Source organism: Schistocerca gregaria, chromosome 3 (genome assembly GCF_023897955.1).
Source record: "Schistocerca gregaria isolate iqSchGreg1 chromosome 3, iqSchGreg1.2, whole genome shotgun sequence".
NCBI lineage: Eukaryota > Metazoa > Arthropoda > Insecta > Orthoptera > Acrididae > Schistocerca > Schistocerca gregaria.
Window position 1 is genome coordinate 874,958,959 of NC_064922.1, and position 17,516 is coordinate 874,976,474.

At 38.3% G+C, this 17,516-nt stretch overlaps 1 protein-coding gene across 1 annotated transcript in view; it reads right to left on the minus strand.

The window, feature by feature from the left end:
• Positions 1–17,516, minus strand: part of LOC126354955 (WD repeat-containing protein 3-like) — a 117,532-nt gene that overhangs the window by 24,202 nt on the left and 75,814 nt on the right. Inside the window, exons 11-12 of the mRNA XM_050005037.1 lie at positions 14,067–14,336; positions 80–325 (exon numbers count right to left, since the gene is read on the minus strand). Of these exons, the coding sequence (XP_049860994.1) occupies positions 80–325; positions 14,067–14,336 (516 nt within the window). The remainder of the gene's footprint in view (positions 1–79; positions 326–14,066; positions 14,337–17,516) is intronic.

Below are 17,516 nucleotides of genomic sequence, written 5' to 3' on the forward strand. Positions count from 1 at the left end.
CAATTCACTTAATAAAAATAAACACAGAATAAGATGTTGCTACAGTATTCCATGCAGAAATCTATATCTAATAACTTACTGCCTGCTCACTGCCAACTGTCTTCTTGGATGGGAGATTAGGTGCAATGTGGCCAGGCACAACAGTATCCTCACCAGTTACAAGGTTGTTGCTGTCTTCTTGTTCTCGTTCCTGTTCTTGCTCATCTTCCAAAACAAGAGGTTCGGCAGTTTTTTCAAACAAACGCAAGACTCTATCTGATCCTGCACTCACAACCCACTGTCCATTTGCACTCACACTCAATGACCAAGCCTCTCCATGATGAGCCTGTTTAAAAAGTAAATCACAGGTACAATTGCACACATGAAAACATACAGCATCTTTATACAGTCCTTAACATTGCTCACTGGATTTCTAGATTTTACGCAAGTTTTCTCAACATGTCATGCAAAATTGTAGTAGTCAAATAAATCATTTTTGTGTCAAATATACTTTCAGTGTCAGATCCCCAAATACACATGCTTTGTAAATGAACAATTCACCAACAGCATACAATTCTGGACATGAAAATTTAAAAATTAATATTTTTATATACTGAATGAAACTGTAATCACATGCAACATAAATGTCGAAATATAAAATAAAGTGATGACATGGAAATGCCACTCTGATGCAAACTACTTCAAATACTAGAAGCAAAATATCAAAACTAAGCCCCCATATGAATTGGAGCACACAAAAATTCATAAAGCTAAATGATTTGTCCTCACAACGCTAAATGATTTGTTCCTCAGCAGAGAGTCACCCCACTGTGCAAGATTAGACAACAGGGTAAATCTAATCTATAGGGACACTGATTAGTAGGTGATTTCTGTTGGTAAAATACAAGAAAATCCAGTTATCTACATAAAACAAGAAATACATATTTTCCATGATTTATGACAACTAAATCTATGACGTAAGTTGGCACATATGACACACACAAGATATGCAATATGAGGTGTGATCAAAAAGTAACATGAAATTTTGTTTTTTCTTTTTATTTATTCATCAACACCAACTCTGTCCTCTTCAAAGAAATATCCCTCAGATATATCTGCAGCAGCACTTTTCCCAAATTTGGAAGCTGTTCTGGAATTCACTTTTCATTATGATGTTCAACTCATTCAATGATTCTGGGTTAAGGGCGTCTTTTCAAAAAATTCTGGAACTCTGACCACAAAATTTTTCTGCGCTTACCTTTTATTTATTATGCATGGTCTCCTAACAAATACTCTCCTCTACAATAAACACACTGCTCCCAATGCCATTTCCACTTCTGGATGCAGTATTGGTACGCCTCTTGCTGGATTGCGTGAAGCGCTGTCTGAGAAGTTTCTTTGATCTTGTCTACCATTGCAAATTTTCAACCTTTCAATAAGGTTATCAACTTTGGGAAAAAAAGGAAGAAGTCTGCAGGGCCTAGGTCTGGAGAGCACAGTAATTTCATTTTTTTGCGCAATAGTCACACATGACTCATGATCCGTGGGACGAACTTGGCAGCAACATGGTGCATTCCAAGACGCTGCATCAGAATTTCATGACATGATCCAACTGAAATGTTACATTCTTCTGCAATCTCTTGGGCAATCAGTCTTCGACTGGCATGCACAATTTTGTTGACATTCCTAACATGAGAGTCGTCAGTAGACATTGAAGGGCATCCTGAACGAGGGTAATCTTTAATTTCCATCCAGTCATTTTTAAACTGTGTGAACCATTCGTAACACAGAGGATGATTTAAGCACTTGTCACCGTAGGCTTCCTGCATCATTTGGTGTGTCTGTCTAATGGTTTTCTTGAGCTTCATATCAAACTTGATGCCGATGTGTTGCTCCCTTAACTCTCCCATCTTGAAATTTGCAAACTGTGAACACAACGTTCTACTCAATACAGCACTGAACAATAACTAACAGACATACAACAATGAAACTTCCGGCAACTACACATTAAACACAGTTGTGTGCACGGATGATAACCATATTTCCCTCCAACACGCCACAGGTACCAAATTATGTACATTCTGGAATTTTTTGAATAGATCTCGTATCTCATCAATGGCAGCAAAACGACATCCTTTCATTATTCTCTTCAGCCTCAGGAGTAGAAAGAAGATGCAAAAGGCCGCTTCCGGTGAATATGGTGTCTAAGACAACTTAACAGTTTTGGTTTCTTCCAAAAATTCACGAACAAGCACTAACGTGTGAGCAGCAGCTTATAGTGATGCAATTTCTGCAAGTAGTTTTGTGATGATTCTAGTCGTTTTCTTTGGGCTGCTTCACGTAAACAGCACTAACTGTCAGGTGTTGTTGTTGTTGTTGTGGTCTTCAGTACTGAGACTAGTTTGATGCAGCTCTCCAAGCTACTCTATCCTCTGCAAGCTTCATCATCTCCCAGTACCTACTGCAGCCTACATCCTTCTGGGTCTGCTTAGTGTATTCATCTGTTGGCTTCCCTCTTCGATTTTTACCCTCCACGCTGCACTCCAATATTAAATTGGTGATCCTTCGATGTCTCCGAAATTTTCCTATCAACCGATCCCTCCTACTAGTCAAGTTCTGCCACAAACTTATCTTCTGCCCAATTCTATTCAATACCTCCTCATTAGTTATGTGATCTACCCATCTAATCTTTTTCCTATCAACCGATCCCTTCTACTAGTCAAGTTGTGCCACAAACTCCTCTTCTGCCCAATTCTATTCAATACCTCCTCATTAGTTATGTGATCTACCCATCTAATCTTCAGCATTATTCTGTAGCACCACATTTTGAGAGCTTCTATTCTCTTCTCGTCCAAACTATTTATCGTCCATGTTTCACTTCCATACATGGCTACACTCCATACAAATTCTTTCAGAAATTACTTCCTGACACTTAAATCTATACTTGATGTTAACAAATTTCTCTTCTTAAGAAACGCTTTCCTTGCCATTGCCAGTTACATTTTATATCTCCACTACTTCGACCATCAGCAGTTATTTTGCTACCCAAATAGCAAAACTCCTTCACTACTTTAAGTGTCTCATTTCCTAATCTAATTCCCTCAACAACACCCAACTTAATTCACTACATTCCATTATCCTCGTTTTGCTTTTGTTGATGTTCATCTTATATCCTCCTTTCACGACACTGTCCATTCCGTTCAGACACTCTTCCCGGTCCTTTGCTGTCTCCAACAGAATTACAATGTCATCGGCTAACCTCAGAGTCTTCTCCATGGATTTTAATACCTACGCCGAATTTTTCTTTTCTTTCCTTTACTGCTTGCTCAATATACAGAATGAATAACATCGAGGATAGGCTAAAACCCTGTCTCACTCCCTTCCCAACCACTGCTTCCCTTTCATGACCCTCGACACTTATAACTGCCCTCTGGTTTCTGTACAAGTTGTAAATAGCCTTTCGCTCCCTGTATTTTACCCCTGCCACCTTCAGAATTTGAAAGAGAGATTTCCAGTCAACACTGTCAAAAGCTTTCTCTAAGTCTACAAATGCTAGAATCGTAGGTTTGCCTTTCCTTAAGCCATTTTCTAATAAGTCGAAGGGTCAGTATTGCCTCAAGTGTTCCAACATTTCTACGGAATCCAAACTGATCCACCCCGAGGTCGGCTTCTACTAGTTTTCCCATTTGTCTGTAAAGAATTTGCATTAGTGTTTTGCAGCTGTGACTTATTAAACTGATAGTTCAGCAATTTTCACATCTGTCAACACTTGCTTTCTTTGGGATTGAACTTATTATATTCTTCTTGAAGTCTGAGGGTATTTTGCCTGGCTCATACATCTTGCCCACCAAATAGTAAGGTTTTGTCAGGACTGGCTATCTCAAGGCCATCAGTAGTTCCAATGGAATGTTGTCTACTCCCGGTGCCTTGTTTTGACTCAGGTCTTTCATGCTCTGTCAAACTCTTCACGCAGTATCGTAACACCCATTTCATCTTCATCTACATCCTCTTCCATTTCCATAATATTATCCTCAAGAACATCGCCCTTGTATAGACACTCAGTATACTCCTTCCACATTTCTGCTTTCCCTTCTTTGCTTACAACTGGTTTTCCATCTGAGCTCTTGATATTCATGCACCTTTTCTCCAAAGGTCTCTTTAATTTGCCTGTAGGCAGTATCTATCTTACCCCTAGTGATATATGCCTCTTCATCCTTACATTTGCCCTCTAGCCACCCCTGCTTAGCCATTTTGCACTTCCTCTTGATCTCATTTTTGAGACATTTATATTCCTTTTTGCCTGCTGCATTTACTGCATTTTTGTATTTTCTCCTTTCGTGAATTAAATTCAATATCTCTTCTGTTAACCAAGGATTTCTACTAGCCCTCGTCTTTTTACCTACTTTATCCTTTGCTGCCTTCACTATTTCATCTCTCAAAGCTACCCATTCTTCTTCTACTGCATTTCTTTGCCTCATTCTTGTCAATCATTCCCTAATGCTCTCCCTGAAACTTCTACAACCTCATGTTCTGTCAGTTTATCCAGGTCACATCTCCTTAAATTCCCGCCTTTTTGCAGTTTCTTCAGTTTTAATCTACAGTTCATAACCAATAGAGTGTGGTCAGAGTCCACATCTGCCCCTGGACATGTCTTACAATTTAAAACCTGGTTACTAAATCTCTGTCTTATCATTATATATTCTATCTGATACCTTCTAGTATCTCCAGGATTCCTCCATGTATACAACCTTCTTTTATGATTCTTGAACCAAGTGTTAGCTATCCGGCTTCCTCTTTCATTTCTTACTCCCAATCCATATTCACCAACTTTGTTTCCTTCTCTCCCTTTTCCTACTCTCGAATTCCAGTCACCCGTGACTATTAAATTTTCGTCTCCCTTCACTATCTGAATAATTTCTTTTGTCTCATCATACATTTGATCAACGTCTTCATCTTCTGTGGAGCTACTTGGAATATAAACTTGTACTACTGTGGTAGGCGTGGATTTCGTATCTAACTTGGCCGCAATAATGCATTCATTACGCTGTTTGTAGTAGTTTACCTGCACTCCTATTTTTTTATTCATTATTAAACCTACTCCTGCATTACCCCTATTTGATTTTGTATTTATAACCCTGTATTCACCTGACCAAAAGTCTTGCTCCTCCTACCACCGAACTTCACTACTTCCCACTGTATGTAACTTTAACCTATCCATTTCCCTTTCTAAATTTTCTAACCTATGAGCCCAATTAAGGGTATCTGACATTCCGCACTCCGATACGTAGAATGCCAGTTTTCTTTCTCCTGATAATGACGTCCTCTTATTCTTCACTGAATAATTATTTATTATTCCATGAAGTGGTTTCCAAACCTTTTCAGGTCCATCTTCAGATGATTTCTGGAAGTTACATCATTATTTTTAGCATGATTCTGTCTCCTGTCTCTGTGATAATAAGATGGAACATGCTTCAATGTATCGCCATTACTATTGTTTATCTGTCGATATGAATGTAAATTTAGTTTTTTACTTATTGTGACAGTACAGATGGCTTTTTTCATTAATGTTCATCTGTCTCTCATATTGATGACCAGCTGGTATATAAGTTCACATACTTTTACACAATCTATACTCATTTACCCAGTGACAGCAAAACTATGCCAGCATCCAGAATGTGCTTTATAACTGCTACTTGTAACAAAGATCCTGACAGAAAAATATGGCATTGGCCTACTTTACTCAGAGATGTAATTTATTCTTGTTTACATGTATTGGAGTCATTATAAGAGTAAATATTTTAGTCAGTCTGGAGATAACATGAGCGCACAAAATAAAATAAATAAATAAATAAATAAATGCTTTTCTACAAGAATGAACTTCAAGCGATCTGATGTCTTATTTCTATTCATATATTAATGTATAATACAGTTAGTTTATGAGCAAATATTTTAATCAAGGTTCTCATTAAAATGAATGTCCAGGAATAAAATTATAAACATTTATAGTATATTAGAACAAATAAGCCCTCGTTCACAAATATTAAGTCAAAATTGACCAGGTTTCGATACTACTATGAGCGTCGTCTTCAGAATTAAACTAACTGTTCTAAAACAGCAACCCGTGTTCACTCAGGTACGAGCAGCCCTTAGCGGACCACCATCTTATTTTATTTACAACTTTTCATGACATCGCCTTTCCGGCTTAGACTTTTTTAGAATGTGACTTGTAAGTACTGCATCTCTCTCCAGTCAGTACACACTTTAGTTTATTAATGTTTTATATACCTATTATGTTTTAGGACAGTTAGTTTAATTCTGAAGATGACGCACATAGTAGCGTCAAAACCTGGTCAATTTTAACTTAATATTTTTGACCGAGGGCTTATTTGTTCTAATTTAATTCTGACTCTGTCACTGAACCTTAGCAGCTATGTTCAAAGTTTTACATTTATAGTATATGCAATGAGATACAGCTGTTTGTATGACCATGACCTTTATGTTTAAATTTGAAATTATGACAAACCTATAAATGAAGTGTTTACTTATTTCTGTTCTTACATTAACATGATCTGGAATATTAGTAAGAGTAGCTTGTGTTTATTTTAGCTAAAGGTAATATGTATAAAAGTTACAGTATTTGTAATGGACGAAATATGTTTGTATGACCATACAATTTATAAAAACCAAGAACAAAAGTTCAAGTGAACTACTGACTTGTTTCTGTTCTTACATTAATGTGATCTGGAATATTAGTAAAGGCAGATTCTGTTTGTTTCAGCTAGAAGTAATATGTATAAAAGTACTGATTTATATTAACAGTAGAAGGCTTTATCATTTAGATTTATAGTAAAGGTTTTATTCTGTGGTAGGATATTTACATTGACACCAGTGTAGTCAGGTTGTAAAGAGAGAGATGGGGGCGGGGGGTTGGGGATGGAGGGTGGTTGCAGTGTATGGCTGGTTGAGTGTGTAGTGCCCCCAGAATTTTATGAAAGTCTGGAGACACTTGTCTTCCAGCCGTTTCGAACACGTGTTATTTTAAAGCAGGGCGTAAGGATGAGCATAGGATACTGCACCCATTTATTGTTTGTGCAGGTGAAACTGGAAGGGAGATAATTCGTTGGTGCTGGCAAGTGTTCAGCACGACCTGCCAAGAATAATTAAATACGGCCCGGAAGCTCCGTGGCTGGCTGCAAAGAGTAATGTAGCTTTGTATTGTTGAAAAACAAATGGAGTGACTCGAGATAGTGACTGTTTAGTAAACGTTGAACTGCTGTTGAGAGTACGTGGATTGGACATGGATAGTCAGCCACGATAAAAGCTTATGGATTAATTGTATTCAAAAATGTGTAATTAACTGATTCTGGGTCCCCGGTAATCTGTGGGTTTACGTCATAAAGTTTCGTTGTTTTTTTGTACAATGTGAAAATAAATATGTTCTGGTGCATTGAATGATATTCCAAGAGAAGCATATTTTTTAAATACGAAGGGAGAGGGAGCAAGAGAGTGAAAATTTCCCCTTCCTAGCAGTGAAATCTTCGGAGAAGTGTCTGGTGCTAGCAGAAGACATCGGCGCTGCAAGAAAGCAGAACCAGAATTCTTCAACAAGTAAAGTCCACGAAAATGCTTAAGCTGTATAGAGAGAGCTTAACATTACACCAGGCCATTGCAAGTGGTTACTCGTTTTGAACTAGTAAGTCTTGAAAGTACTGAAGGAATTTTTTAGATCCCAAACCCAACTAAAAGATAAGCTGCTATACTACAAACACTATGTTGATGACACATTCTGTTCAATGGGACGGCAGAAGAAACAGAAAATCTAGCCAAAGAACTTAATAAATTACACCACAAAATTCAGTTCACAGTAGAACATTGATTTAACAATCTTAAATAAAAATTAAAAGCATAAATTTCAAATTTTCAGAAAGCCAACAACCATCAATATTATCATACACAAGTCCTCTTGCCATCCAGACCAACATGCAGGGTTCACAAGAGAGCTTCTGTAAAGTTTGGAAGGTATGAGACGAGATACTGGTAGAAGTAAAGCTGTGAGGACGGGGCGTGAGTCGTGCTTAGTTAGCTCAGTTGGTAGAGCACTTGCTCGCGAAAGGCAAAGGCCCAAGTTCGAGTCTCGGTCCGGCACACAGTTTTAATCTGCCAAGAAGTTTCAAACCTGTGTTGGTTAGAACAACAACAATGCATCAACTTAACCATGAAATAAGTGTAACGAAAATAGGCAGTGTCCGTTAAATTTACTTGACAGACTGTGAACTGTGTGGTTAGGTTGTTACTGCTCATAGATGTTCAACAGCAAACTATTGTAGCAGTATGTGGATGTTTGCCTGCAAACTATTAATGAGGCATATTGAAAGTTAAACAACAGTGCACTGGCCATATAACTGCGTATTACTGGGGGGTTGTGAACAGTAAAAGTAAAGAACTGTGAAACGCAACTATGCACCTGTTGGTGACATCATTTAAAGTAGTCTGTGTTGAACTTCTCCCCCAATTTTCTGCTAGTATCACAACGCAGTACGTCGACACTGAGGACAATCAACGATGAAATAAAGCAGTCGAATGTCACATATGGTGCCCCTGGTGAGGACTACTGTATGTGGACACAATAAACTAGGACTCACGAACTTTGGCAGTGAACTCGAGCAGTTCACAATGATTTAAATGGAGGAGATGTTACAGCCAGTCAGCACTGGGGTTGCATGGCCACAGTATGACAGCAGCCTATCAGCGAGTGGGTTCTATGGGGGAAGTCATTGAGTACAGGAGCAGCCAATCAGCTGCAGGTGGGCACAGCCAACTGGAGATAGACAAGATGCCTCGCTGAGAGAATTACAACTTGCAACAGCCTTGCAGATGACGAATCAAGATGACAACCAAAGCAGCAGCAACAGCACCAGCAAAAGAAGAGTGAATAAAGATAAGGTGATTCATAGCAAAAGCTGTTTTATATTAAGTGACATAAGTGGCATAAGGTGATTCATAGCAAAAGCCACTTTATATTAAGTGACATAAGTGGCGTTAATGAACACGGCAGTGTGAAGGGACAACAGGTGACTGGTTCTGTAGATGACAGTGTTTACAAATCAAACATGAATGTACGATAAAAGCATTATCTACATTGCATGGTGGTGTGAACGAAATGGACGAAAACAGGAATGAAGTGGGTGAGATCGTTAAGGTTAAGGATGAGGAATCTAGTAGCGAAAGTCAGTAAGGGCAAAAGTTTGTGGCAGACGGAAAAGTGGAAGCAATGTTAATGCAAATTATGATTAGTTTGAGTGGTATGTGTACAAAAGAAGACATTGATAGTATTAAAACTGACATGACTAACTTAGAAGATGAACTGAAGAAAGAAATTAAAAAGGAAATTAAGGGAGTTAGCTCTAGAATTAAAAAAGAAGGTCAAGGCAGCAGTTAAAGATTATGATGAAAAGATAAAGAGAGTAGAGCAGAATACTAATGAGAAATTAACATTAATGAGTAGTAAATGTGTAGCAGAGAGAGAGAGAGAGAGAGAGAGAGAGAGAGAGAGAGAGAGAGAAGCTTTGTGATGACTATAGGAGGAGGGTGGAGGATTCCGAAAAACAGTGTAAAGATGAACTCAAAGTTGCCAGGAAATGTTATGCTGAAAACAGGGTTGAACTTGAGAACCAAATCAATCAGATTACAAATGATTTTGAAACGGAGGTAAAAACCAAGTGTGCAGTAGTGGTAGAGGAAAAAGTGGTAAAATTAAATAAAAGTGTAGATTCAAAATTGGCCGAAATAGAGAAAAATATGGACGAGGTACAAAATCTAAAGTGTAGAGAAGTAGACAGTGAGTCTGATTCTGACAGCTGTGGTAATAATGATAGCAGTGATGAATCCAGTAGTGATGGGGATGAGGTACTTGAATTTATAATGGATAATGATGGCAATGTGTTAAGTAAAAAAAAGAGTGAAGTGGAACAATTTTAGGCCTAATGAACACTCAAGAGTTTGAAAGTGGTAATGAGGAAGAGAACCATGCTATGTCATTTGACTGTGTGTGATAATTATTTTGGTAAGCAGAATGATAGTTTTCTAGGGAAAAATTAATGAGGATTTTTTGTATGAACATCACATGGTAAGTAAAAAGGAAGTGTGGCACTCTGTAATAACAGCAAGGGTACAAGGTATACATGTTAAGTGTATACTGGATATAGTGATTTGAATGGCATTTCACAGGCATTTTTTGTATCTATTAAGAACACAGAGGATATAGTAGTGATGCATGTTCGTGGAATAAGAATTATTGGTGCTACTGGTAAGCTATCAAAGAGTGTGAAGTGAGAGGTACTGTTAACTGTGGAGAGGGTAGGACAGCTGTTGGAGTGCAATTTGTTGGTGACAAAAAATCTCAGCATACATGTAATATTTTGGACTAATCCCTTGTGCTATTAGCAAGTAGGGGGTTCAACATTCTGTGTTGGATTCATTATGTGTTGATAATGCTTACCCCAGCTGTCTGTCTCATTTTTTTGTGTTTCCTGTGGTGGTCAAACTCTTCTGCTATCCTATTTGTAGTTTATAAGTGAATCACAAACATTTTGTCTTCGACTTTCATATGATTTTGTACGGCAGGATACTTTAGTATAGGAATATTTTAGAAGAGATTTCTCCAGAGTTATCTATTTATATTATATTGTCTTAGTTATAAGTAATGGAATCATAAGAGGATGAAAGAAAGAAAATTGGTGCCATGGTTAACGAATTTCTGTCAAAGAGTCAAGGTAATCAGAAAATGAAACACGTCAGCATGTACGGGGGGAGAAGGTGCAGGTTATCTAAAAACTATAATTAACATCTGAAGTAATCAGCACGTTGGTGTAGCAGCAGAGGCAATATGTAGTAAAAACCATCTTAGATAAGAGATATTAATATTAATTGTAGTATAATAAAAGTGTTTGTGTTCAGTGCAATCAGTATATGGAGACAACTATCTACCGATAGAGGTGTGTCATGATACAGCCTTTTCTAACATTAAGGAATTACAACTTTAAACATAGTTGCCTGGAGTAATGTGTGTGGAAAGAGCAAGCAAGCTTTGTATATATATCGCCCCTCAGGCTAGAATCTCAAGCAATTTGATAGAATACAGGGAAATAGTAGTTTTTCTAAGTGATGATTTTGTCTGATCACCAATGACAGTTAAGTTTGCCTTAGCATAAGGATCTGTTCCCGTGGAGTGTTTTTCAGTAGAGTCAAGTTTGCATTGGACGAGCACAGCAGGTGTTTATTTATTAGATAATGAAACAATAATGTAATAATGAATAATGTTAGGGTCTTAATGGTTAGGGAGCGTGTCTCTGCAGCAGAGATATTTGTTGAGAATGCACTGCACTAGCTTATGAGGTAAGAAAGTTAAGCAAAATAATTGAGCTGACAGACATGATGAATGAAAAAGATAACTGTATACAAAGAAATGTGGTGTAACTATATTGGTAGTCAAATTTTTGAACTAGGCAACATTGGGTACTGTTTACATTGTGCAATTCATGACACTGCAGCTGGGAATGAGAATTTAACAAAAAGAGCAAAAATTTAGTGAGGTGCATCATTGGAGCTATTGTTACCGAAAAACTTCTATTTGTGTTCTGATAAATTATGTGCTTAAAGTGGTAATACTGGAGTGAAGAACAATAAGTTTGCTGATTAACTGATAACTGTGATGCTAGACTGAAGTGAATATTTCTGATTGGTCAAGTATTAGGTAACATTTTGTGATTTTGTGAGGATTTAATTTTCTTGTTGAATGAGAGTAGTGCTCATAGTTGAGTAGATTTTTATTTGAATAATAATTAAGTTACGTGATGGTGACTCTATTCTTTTTTCATGACGTAATGATTAGTAAATCTATGCTACTGCACATATTAAGTTTGTGCTATTTTGAAAATGGAAAAGAAACCCAACTCTTTCAAGTTTAACCAGTGACATAACCAGTGACAGAGTTATGAGTTAGAGTAACGCTTTGTAGTGTAATGTGCACTTGATTTTAAAATTTTACTAGTCCACACCTTTCGTACTACAGTCAATTTTAGTGCTAATTATTGTGATGTTATGATAGCTATGTAATGTATCTATTTATGAAGTAATGACTATCATTTTTGTGTAAAACTTATGTTAGGAAAAAAGGAAGTGTACTAAATAGGGTACTTTTGTCTAATTTTTTTCGTGTACTGTGGTGGAGGAGAACCACTTCCAAGGAAACTGATAGCAGTGCATTTCCTTATTAATTGCCACTTGGACCGGTTGAAGGTATGGACAACTTGGTGAGAGAATGTGTACAAGCTCATTAAAAGCGAGAAAGTGCCTGAGAAAAATACTAAGCATTGAGCAAGTGAAATTATCTGTCTAAAAAGTGAACTGCAACACACAGTATAATTTAACTTTTTGCAACCCACAAGGATTTATTTTTTTTCAGCAAGACAGCATTTGTATAAAGTGATATGTATCTTAGAACGTAATCTTTGTTTGTCCGAGAAGGACATCACTTATAATGAAGACGCTTAATTTTTAATAAAAGTATAACTTGTGGCTATTTTGTGACATTGTACAATACATTGTGTATAAATATTTTGTATGGGGATTTTCATATGACCAGTCCATATAACAATAAATTTGAGAAAAACATATGTACTGTAGTTTTGATAAGATTTCGTATGTATTAATTTTTTGTGTGTAGATTGTTAAACCCAATTTCTGGCGTCACTTGTGGTCACCGAATAGCCCAATTAGCTATTTGCAAATTTGCAATATCTATCTGGTCAATCCAACGGGAGGAGGAGGGGAGGGGGGGGGGAGGTGATGTGACAAAGCAAGCTGGGATATTTTTTACTTCCTCTCTTGTTTTGTAATCTGCCTCCTTAAATTTGTTCATTTCTGACTAATTAACATATGTAGGTATAGTTTGCATTTTGTTACAAGAGAAAGGTTGGGCCTCAGTTTTAAAGAATATAGTACCAGATCTAATTTTGTTCTTAGTTTTATGTATGTAAATGATTTTCTAATTTATTTTGACTATTCCTAGTTAATATCTTTTGTTATGGGGTGAAATCAGTAACTGCTTCATAACTTAAATTCTATTGTTGACTTACAAACAAATATAAATTCTGTACTAATTATAAACATTTTGAGGACCAACTAATAGTATTCTTAAAGGATATATTTGGCTCTATTCAAAAACATGTTAGCAAAGCCAGCTCTTAATTCCAAAGTAATTAACAGTTTTGTCAAAAGTATTGTTTTCATAATCATATCTGATAATTTCATCATCTAAACAAACAATTCGACCTAATCCTTGTAGTAGAAGAAACTGTTAAAAAGAATGGATTTTTCAATGTATTCATTTAATTTAATGAGTGATATTTTAATTGTAATTTATGTAACTTAAACATCGAACAATATGAAGTTTCACTACCTATTATTGTGAGGATATATTAAGGCCCAATTTTTGGGTTCGAGACAGTCAGTCCACGGCCAAATTTCAGACAAGAAACCTGTGTTGGTTAGAACAACAACAATGCATTAACTTAACCATGAAATAAGTGTAACAAAAATAGGCTGTGTGAAAACAATGGCAGTGTCTGTTAAATTTATTTAAAAGACTGTGTACTGTGTGGTTAGGTTGTTACTACTCGTAGATGTTCGACAGTAAACTACTGTATCAGTATGTGGATGTTTGCCTGCAAACTATTAATGAGGCTTATCGAAAGTTAAACAATAGCGAACTGGCCATATAACTGTGTATTACTGGGGTGTTGTGAACAGTGAAAGTAAAGAACTGTGAAATGCAACTGTGCACCTGTCGGCAATATCATTTAGAGTGTTGAACTTCACCCCCCCCCCCCATTTTTTCAGCCAGTATCACAACGCAATATGTCGACACTGAGGACAATCAACAATGAAATAAAGCAGGTGATTGTCACATATGGTGCCCCAGGTGAGGACTATTGTATGTGGGCACAATAAACTAGGACTCACGAACTTCGACAGTGAACTCGAGTGGTTTACAGTGACTTAAATAAAGAAAGAATACAGCAAATTACCTGCAATGTGGCAATCTTGCAAAATGAATCAGCATCCCAATATTTCACTCTTCCATCTTTTCCACACGTAAAAAAGTAATGAGTTTTGGGCACAAACATTAGGCCTGTTACTGAATCATCATGTGCAAACAATGAACGGTGGCAGTCTCCAAAGTCCAATCCCCAGATTTTCACATTGCGATCTGCACTTCCAGTTGCAATAATTGTTGAGTCATATGAAATGTCCATGCAAAGCACAGGCAGTTTGTGACCATAAAGAGAAACAAAGAACTGAAACAAAAGTAAATATTTTTATAAGTGATGTCACACATGTAACTGTACATTTGACCTACAATTATATTAAAGCAGTAACAGCACAATTAACACAATACATTTTCTTAGAAAATACACAGAAATATGGTTGCCATTATGTAACCAGTTTTTCTGTATGAGGCACAACTCAAAATTTCTGAACTGGATAAGGATAAGAATGGGGAATGAAATCAGGCTTGTGGTCATCATGTCAATCCCCTTCACTGACTTAAGATAAAACATGACAAATCTAAATGTGAATGGCTGGACAAGGATTTCAACCCTGTTCCTCCTAAATGAAATCTGTTATGCTAACCTCTTGATTGGTAATTGTTACGTGAAAGGTGATCTATGATTATTCAGGCTCACTCTTACTGTAATTCAATCAAATATGACTGCAGTACTCACACTTGTCTGAAGATTAATTTTCAATTTATAATTTTTTGCTGTGAATGTAGCGGTAAGGAAAGAGATGGCAATGTATCACTAGTACACTTCAACCCCATTCTAAAGTGTTCAACTGAGACCCATACTACATTAATTCCTGTTTTGCTCATGTAACATTATGACTGATGTCATATATCGAAACACTGAGAACTACAATACACAATTTAAAATTATGATGGTGGAATGTAAATACTTTGACAGAACAAAGTGATCAAGCAACAATGGTCAGATTTGGATTACGAAATTTAGTGTAGGTTTTCCCCCAAGACTGACACGACAAATGACATGAAATCTCTCTGGATGTAATTCAGCTGTATAAAGGGACAGGAAAATTTCGTTTTGGTTGGTTGGTTTAAAAGGGGGGGGGGGAGGGGGGGTGGAGGAGGGATCAAACTGTGAGGTCATCGGTCCCTTATTCCCAGTAAAATAATTACAAAGGGAAAGAAGAAAAGAAAGATGTACAGCACAATAACAGGAGAAAGGAAGAACCAGAAGAACAGCAGAAGGACAACCAACACTACTATGGACAAAACAGGAAAAGAAAACCACAGAGAGAAGCAAGAAACAGGTAAAAGGGGTAAAAACAAGAGAGCAGATGATCGTGGATGGCTGACCACGAGATTAAAAAGGAAAAGCCAGCCACTCTGCGGCACATTAAAACATCCACCCTCAAAGCATTAGAGTGGAGAACACAAAGGGACAAAGGACATTAACTAAACTTATATAGAATGTTAAAACCCACCATCACGTTTAAAATGTAAAACTAAATTAGCTGATGAGGCATTGTCAGCTAAAATTAATGGCAACGAGTCCGGTAACTGAAGAGTCCATTGCAGGTCAGCCAAAGCAGGACAGCTCACCAAGATATGGGCCACTGTCAGCCGGGCACTACACCGACACTGAGATGGGTCACCACAGCGCAGAAGGTAGCCGTGTGTCACCCAAGTGTGGCCAAGCAGATGGCATTAAGATGCTGCCAGCACTTCCACTTAAGCTGATGAAGATGAAGAAGCCAAGTCAATCGGGTGCTGAAAATGAGTCCTAAGAATCGATATGTCTCCACTACAGTGAGTGGATTGTCATTAAGGTAAAGTTCTAGTTCTGGATGAACAGTAAGATGCCAACAGAAGTGAATAACACACGACTTCGTGGCCAGAAATTCAGAAGTCATCTGCATACAGAGGAGGTGAGACAGATGGCCCTACAGCTGCTGCTATATCATTAATGGTCACTAAAAACAGAGATACATTCAATACAGAGCCCTGCAGAAACCCATTCTCCTGGATATGGGAGGAACTATGAGAGCACCAACTTGGACATGGAAAGTACGATGTGACAGGAAATTTTGGATAAAAATCGGGAGCAGGCCTCGGAGACCCCACTCGTATAATACAGAAGGATATGATGTCGTCAGGTGGTGTCATACACTTTTCGTAAATCAAAAAAATTGATGTCTGGAAAAGGCTGTTCAGATGGTACACTCGAGGGACACACGATTATGTCAGTGATAGAGCGACCCTGGCAGAAGCCACCCTGACGTGAAGCCAGTAGGCCACGTGACTCCAGGACCCAACCCACATCATACGTTCCAGCAGCTGGAATGATGGAGCTCTCCCACCACTGCGATGGAAAGATGCCATCGCATCAGATCCGGTTGAAGATAGCGAGGAGATGCCGCTTGTAGTCAGATGAGAGGTGTTTAATCATATGACTCGTCCAGGAGCTGTGATGGGGCAATGTACAACGGCACTGAGCAGCTCCCACTTTGTAAATGAGGCATTAAAGGATTCACTGTGGTGTGTAGTGAACGAGATGACTTTCCCTTCCAGCCGCTGTTTGAAAGTGCGAAGGGCTGGGGGATAATTCTCTGACACAAAGGCTAGAGCATAGTGCTCAGTAAAGTACTCGGCAATCGTGTTTGCATCGGTAGATATCACGCCATTTACGTTAACACCGGGAACACCTGTTGGGGTCTGGTAACCGAAAACATGTTCGATCTTTGCCCAGACTTGGGAAGGTGACGTATGACACCCAATGGTCGAGGCGTATCTCTGCCAACACTCCTGCTTCCGTTGTTTGATAAGTTGACGAACGCGGGCATGGAGCCTTTTAAAGGCTATGAGGTGCTCTTTTGGGAATGGTGCTGCTTATGTTGCTCGAGCTCACTGACACTCATTAATTGCTCCAGCGACTTTTGGCGGCCACCAAGGGACTGCCTTTCGCCGGGGGGTACCCTAAAGAGTGAGGGATCGTGTTTTCTGCCACAGAAACAATTGTTGTAGTCACCTGCTCTACCATTACATTGATGTTCCTGTGTGGGGGAGATTCAATGGTGACATCAGAGGTGAAAGTTTCCTAGTCCGTCTTGTTTAAAGCCCATCTGGGCAGGCGTCTGTGGGCCTGATGCCAGGGCAGTGACAGGAAGATGGGGAAGTGGTCACTACCACACAGGTCGTCATGTACTCTCCAGTGGATAGATGGAAGAAGACCAGGACTGCAAATTGATAAATCAATGACCGAATAACTACCATGAGCCACACAGAAATGTGTGGCGGCCCCAGTATTTGGGAGGCAGAGGTCGACCTGAGACAGTAAAGTTTTGACATCTGTGCCTCGGTCAGTAAGCATGGTGCCACCCTACAAGAGGTTATGGGCGTTAAAATCTCCCATAAGTAGGAAGGGTTTAGGGACTTGATAAATCAGTGCAGCCGA